This window comes from Bombus impatiens, unplaced genomic scaffold (assembly GCF_000188095.3).
Source record: "Bombus impatiens unplaced genomic scaffold, BIMP_2.2 scf_0136, whole genome shotgun sequence".
Lineage (NCBI taxonomy): Eukaryota > Metazoa > Arthropoda > Insecta > Hymenoptera > Apidae > Bombus > Bombus impatiens.
This window is the reverse complement of record NT_176555.1, coordinates 3,002,966-3,009,617: the sequence shown is the minus strand read 5'-3', so window position 1 is coordinate 3,009,617 and position 6,652 is coordinate 3,002,966. Positions and strand designations below refer to the sequence as shown.

Here is a 6,652-nt window from a genome sequence, read left to right as displayed (position 1 = left end):
GTCGACGTCCTCGACGTCCTCGACGTCCTCGGGATCGTCGATCGTCGTCGGTACGGTGGTGCGTTTGGTGTGGTTGGTGAGGGTGTTGGTAGTGGTGTAACAACGTCGGAGGTTTTTCGTGACAGGGATACTACGTCAGGATCATCGTCGTCGCCGGCGCCGAGTGATCAACACCTGGTGAACGAAGCACGGAGAACCCGTGGTTGCAACGGCTACGGAACACCACAACTGCGTCAACATGCCGCGCTGCCTCATGGCCAAGAAATGGAAGGCCTACCCGTGGCCGGATCGTGTCGACGATCCACAGGAAGAACAGAACGATCCTTCGAACATTCTACAGGAGCAGGGGAACCACGGGATACAGCAGACTTCCGCGTCATTAGAGAAGAGGCAACACAGGCATGAGCCAGAGGACGAGGAGATCGACGTGGTTGGGGATACGGATAGCAGGCAAGTCGATCATCAGCAGACCTGTTGGGGTCCGCATAGTCCAACCGCTGGTGCCACTGCACCTAGTCCACCACCACTGAACGCATCTGGTGCTCTGTATTATCATGGTGAGTAGGTAATCTTTAGTGTTATCAGTTGAAACTGGTCGTCAGAATACGTATATGAAAGCAACCAGCTATCCCTTAAATCTGGCCTAATATAAAATTCCACGTGTTAGGTTAAGAAGAATCCCTTGAAGGAATTACACGATCGTCTCATTTACGATAAACGCTAGATCATCGTAGCCTACCCTCTATTTACATCTTCGTGCCACGCCCTACATTGCCCAGATTCCATGGATTCTAATCTCGCGCGTAGCATCGCGAATTGCGATGAAGAGGACCGTGCCACCACTGGTCACAGAGACTCTTTTACCCTCCGAGATTGGACCCTGGAGTCTGGCCATGCGTCGAGCCACGGGGGTGACACACCCGCCGATTGGCCGATCGGCTGCGCTATAGAGAAATTGCGGTACTCTACCGCGACGATAACACGAGGCATGCTCCCCATGGGACTCGCAGAAACGGATGCGAGATAACTATCGTGTGGACAACGTCTCCTTCGACCGACTAACCCCTCTTCATCCCTCTTGATTTAATGATTTTCCTCGTTTAGCTCGCGATCGTGCGATGGATTCTGGCCATGCGTCGCACGCACACGTATGAATACACGTGCACACGTACACATGCCCGCACATAGACGTAGGCACAGACACGTTCACGCGTTCAGCGACACACCCGCCAGGCCGATCGTTGATTCTACTGCGGATCTTTGGGTGGATCGAAGCAAAAGGGGAGGAATGATTCCTCTTCCTCGCTCTCCCTCTCGTCCCATTTAGGTCACGTTCCTTTTACGAACAAAGCGTCCGGCTGTGTTTTTTTTTGGAACCGCCTTTTCTCTTGTGTCTCTCAGACAGATCTCGCGTTATGACAAACGGGGACATCGGATTTTCGGCAAACGCGCACTGATTCGCTTTACGTACCTCTGCCTGCAGTTTTTCATCCTAAAAGACTCTCGTTAATATCGACGATCTCTACTTATTATTTTTCTCCACGGTTAAAATATACGAACGAACATACGGATAAATTATTCGTTGATTCCAAAGAAATAAGAATTTCCCGTATTTATTTCAGCTAATAATAAGTGGTATAACTCGTAATATCCGAAACCAAATCTCTTGAACTCTCGTAGTTTCGTGCCTTAAAATCCCAATAAAATTACCAGTTGCATTATTTATTTCTGTTTATCTGTAGAGATGGTAGGTCATTTTGAAAGTGCATTGAATATTGCTGCTCTGCTCTGCGCTAACTGAATCGCACGTTTAAAATACCGCCACAGAGAGAGCGCACAGAATTAACTTTACATTCATAAAGTAGGAGAAACATTCCAATGTGCAATTTGGGTCAGATCTTGGTATTAGCAACTCCATTTCCAATCGAAATCCAAAGTCTGGATTCATTAGTTATTTCGAGACGTCTGCGATATTTTGAAACTACTTCGACGAGCCATTGTTTAGAAGAGACACGATGATGAACAAAATTAGCTACTCGAAACAGAAATTACTAGCATTTCGAGGCTACCCTCTTCGAGAACGAGCAATTTCACGAACAATACATGTTTTAGCTGGAAACTCAAACAACGACGAGTTGGAAAACCAACAACAAACAGGGTACATGTTGAGTGCATTCCACAAGTTGACTCGAACGAACGCGTACATAAAAAATATGTGCCTTGTCTATCATGGGGTTGGACATTTCATCTACTTGTTTATTTATAGCCCATTAAAGCTATAAGCACTTCGATTGCTTGGCTTATGACGTATTTTTGTTATCCTTTGTTACGCAATGAAAACGCTCGCATTTGTCTCTCTCTTTCTTTTTAACAATCACGTTGATCAGTTGGTTGCAAAAAATTCACGCGAAAGCAGCTGTTAATTGAATTCAGTTATCGATTATAACGCCCGACCGTCGGGTCTTTAACATGGCGCGAAGTGTTATGTAACACGTGTACCACCACGACGCCGCGACGGCGTGGTCGTGATTCAACGTAGAATTTATGAAAAACAAAACAACGATCGTTCATCGTTCTTATCGCGGAATTTGCATACCGGTAAACGTGTCCTCTTGTTTTATTCCAATCCTCGAATAAATATCGTTTGAGAAGAATTTCAATAAATATCCGTTTGTATTGTTCTGATTCTTGAATATGACATATCAAATGGTGAATTATTTTTATAATTTTTAATAATTATCATCGATGAAATAATTTCTATTTTTACCGTTATTTCGATATTACCGTTATTGGAGAAATATTTTGGCTCGTCATTGGAAATCGTGAGAGAAAACTGTAATTCCTTGGATATAATTTATTCGTAACCTTTCATCCAGTGTTCGATTTTATACATCGTCGAACGCGACCTTGTCAGATCAGAATTCAGGTCGAAAATATGTAAGAACGACGTGGCATCGATTAAACGGCTTCCTTTTACTGTGACTCTCAACACACGAATAAACGAGCTGCATTTTCTTCGCGGTCACGTAATGCCTCATTGTAAGGGCTGCTTCTCACGCTTTCCTCCTATCATATGATTCTCTTTTCACAATGTTTACGTCCGTCTAATTTATAATGTTAACCGATGCGAACAAATCATTAAATGCCGGACAAAATATAATATTTTAGAACGATTGTATTCCTCGCTAAACACTCACAATTGTACGAAATCATCAGCCTCGGAAATAAATAGCTTTAGATAGTATTAAAGCTCAGAAAGAAATCCTTTTATTTTTGATCGACTTATTGCTCCGTAACCAATTGAATTACGCATTAAAAAAGCATGTTGGTTCGAAGAATAACTAGTCTGAATCAAGTTTATGCTAGGTTTAAGTTAATTCCGATGCGATATTTTTAATAATTCCACGAAGTTGTGTGGATGACGAACAATTAAAGGAATGGCTTGGGTTCGAAATTAGAAGATTCGAATTAATTTTAGGCAAAGTTTGGCTTACGTTCGAATCACCTTCGGATTTGGTTTTTATTCCGAAAAAGAAAAGTTAGGTCTGCGAATTTTCCAAAACGTCGCAGCCAGAATTTTCGGAATCATCGGCGGCCCGGATCCGTGTCGGCGGATACGCTAATTGCCAGCTTTATTATCGCGACTCGCGAAACGGACGCGCTCGCTTGACACCCACTGCGGCTCCGCGCGTTGCGCAAACGCGCGTCACATCGCGTTTTTCGTCGCAGCGGTTCCCAACAATCCCGGAATCCTCACCGAATTCAAACAAGCCTCGAACAACCGCGTTAAACCATGTATCATTCTTCAAAAAATTGGAAAATATCTATCGGCCTTTCCATCGAAATTATTCTATCAATCTCTTTCAAACGGTTCAATATCTTGTGTAATATGCTACCGATAATGTAGCGTGCACGGCTGGTTCGGAACGATCGGCGAATAACAATAGCAAAAAGGACCTTACGTCGCCCTTTGAAAGGCTAGAATCAACAGACTCGTGGGAGCGTGCAGAGCGTTCATTCGACATTATTGATTCTCACCCTCTCCCCTGGCCCCTCTGTCTCTCCTTCAACCCTCCCGCTCTCTTACCCTCTTTCCACTCACGGTCTCTGTCTATCCCTAGGCCGTTGATGAAATGCACTTCCAGACACGACCGCTCTCTTCTTTCTCTCCCTTTCTCTCGCTTACCCTCTCTTTCTCATCTTCCTTTGTGTGTGTTCGAAAGTGTACGTATAGGTTTGCGTGTGTATGTGTGTTAACTTCCTTTTATTTCAGCCAATAATAGATGCGCGCCGGTTGATCGATCGTCGGCCACGGTTTTCTGATTTATTGCTGTCACGCCCGTCCCTTACCCCTCTTCTGCTGTCGGCCCACCGAGGAAATAGACCCCCTGCGATTCGTCAAAGCGCTGCTCTTTATTCGCCTTCTTTCCACAATCGAGAGATTTACGTGTCAACGGGGCTCTCCTGTTAATTCTCATCCGACTTCTCTGCTTTCGGCGCTAAATCATTTTTCTTTTTTCGGTGTTGATAGTTTATCGTATTCGTGAGGAACGACGGAGCGACGTAGAACGGTCGTCCTCGACCTTTGTCGAAGCTAGAGATTTTAATATCGTACGTAAGAAGATTCCTCGTTCTTAAAAACTGCGATATCTGCACACGCTGAAGTGCCATCTGTTGATATCAACGGCTCCCTTTCCATTATTCAGACGTTACGATCCGGTAATCCTTGTTGTTTATGAATCTCGAACTTCTTAAAGTAGCATGGACTTGTTTTATGGATGTTTTGTCGAATCTTCTTTAAAGAACCTCTAATACGACTTTATATGTGCGATATGTGTCACGGTATTGTCCACGAATGATACAACATATTGTTCCTGCAACTTCAGCGACAGTTTCGTCCCGTTAGAACGTAACGTAATTTGAATAACGATACTCTAACAAAATCCACGTCCAAAAATATGAAAAACCATGTTTCGTTGAGATAAAAGTTATACTTGAAACTAATTAATTTTTGTTGTGTTACATACCTTTGAGTATTCGTATGTATAATTTCGTTAATTTAATAAGTACGAATTAATCAAAATTGCTGTTAGCAGTGAAAAGATCTCGTTTATAGAGCGTTTACTGTCCGTCGAAAATCAGCAGGAATAGTCTGACTGATCGATGACAATTAGGCAGGATGATCGCGTAATTAACAGTGCTGCTTGACGAACGATGATTATCGCGGCTGGATGGCGCTAGTGTTGGGATCAAAGGATCGGGTCAACGAAGGGAGGGGGATAAATCCTCGTGACGAGAATGGAAGTCGAAGGAATAGGAGTTTCTCTGTCTTACGCGGTTCGAAAGCTTCGCACGAGGGAGGAAATCGATTTTGAAAATCCGCTGAGTACGTGCGGATTATCGGTTTAAGGATTGCCGTTCGACGAGCGCGGCTTTCGACGCTGCAACGGGGTCAACACCTTCCGCGATTTGTTGCATTTGCGGAATAAACTAGCTTCTGTTTGCCGAAGACCTTCCTGCAATCCCATCGTTGATGCAATTTTCTAGGCTTTACGTACGAATCGTATTATCATCTTATTCGAAGAGCAAATTAAAGTTCGCCTGTTCGTTGTTTTAGTTGGTTTAAGTTTGAAGTAGATTTAAAGCATTACGATCGCAACAAGTGTCGTATGAATAGTTAGCGACGTTACATTTTTATCGTATGTAATTTGTTTTAATGATGCATAAAAGTTTCCCGTCACATCGAATCTGGGATTAGGTTAATTCAATCAATCTACTTTTTTAACTTTCGGGAAGATACGAGATAATCTTCGTTAATATACGTACATTAATTTTGATTTTACGAGAAAGTTCTTCTCAAAACAATAATTTGTCGAAACGAGGAATGATTCACCGAAGGCTAAAATATTCTTCGTTTCTCATTCATATCTAAATTCTTTACGTTCACGATCAACCATCGGAAACATCGACGAATCCAATCATATCGCGCTACGATCGTGAAACATATTTGTATTATACGATCAATGATGGCAAAGATAATAGAATCGTAATACATTTCCAAAAAAAGAAATTACCCAATTCCAATTTCTCATTACTTATTCCTAACGTCCAAACCTACACAAATCACCGCGAACACCGACAAACCAAGCTGTACCGTGACATGCACACGGAAAGACGAATTTGCATTGTACAATCAACGAGCACGTTTCATCGATTGCGACCGGCTAGGCCGCTTGACAAATCTACTGGAAAACAACAAGAATTTCCGAATCGTTTCGTATGCACGAATCGCTAGTGAGAAAAGGAAAAGCATAAGAACCAAGTTAATCTCAAGTTGTGTTAAGTTTTAGCGTGAAAACGATTTCGACACGTACAGGGTGGTTGGTAACTGGCGGTACAAGCGGAAAGGGGGTGATTCTACACGAAAAAAGAAGTCGAAAATATAGAATAAAAATATTTCGTTTGTGGCTTTGTTTTCGAGAAAATCGACTTTGAATTTTCGCTCGGTACGCGTGCGGTACGTTATAATGGATCTCACTGTAGATCGTTGTCTCGATGGAAAAATTAAAAAAAAAAAGAGTTAAAAAAAGATTTTTATTCTATATTTTCGACTTCTTTTTTCGCGTAGAATCACCCCCTTTCCGCTTGTCCC

The 6,652-nt window shown here is 42.8% G+C and overlaps 1 protein-coding gene across 1 annotated transcript in view; it reads left to right on the top strand.

Moving 5' to 3' along the window:
• The first annotated feature begins 6 nt into the window (after window positions 1–6).
• The window catches only part of LOC100746329 (protein escargot-like), a 17,131-nt gene continuing 10,485 nt past the window's right edge, over window positions 7–6,652 (top strand). Inside the window, exon 1 of the mRNA XM_024365471.2 lies at window positions 7–557. Coding sequence (XP_024221239.1) covers window positions 239–557 — 319 coding nt within the window. The 5' untranslated portion in view covers window positions 7–238. The remainder of the gene's footprint in view (window positions 558–6,652) is intronic.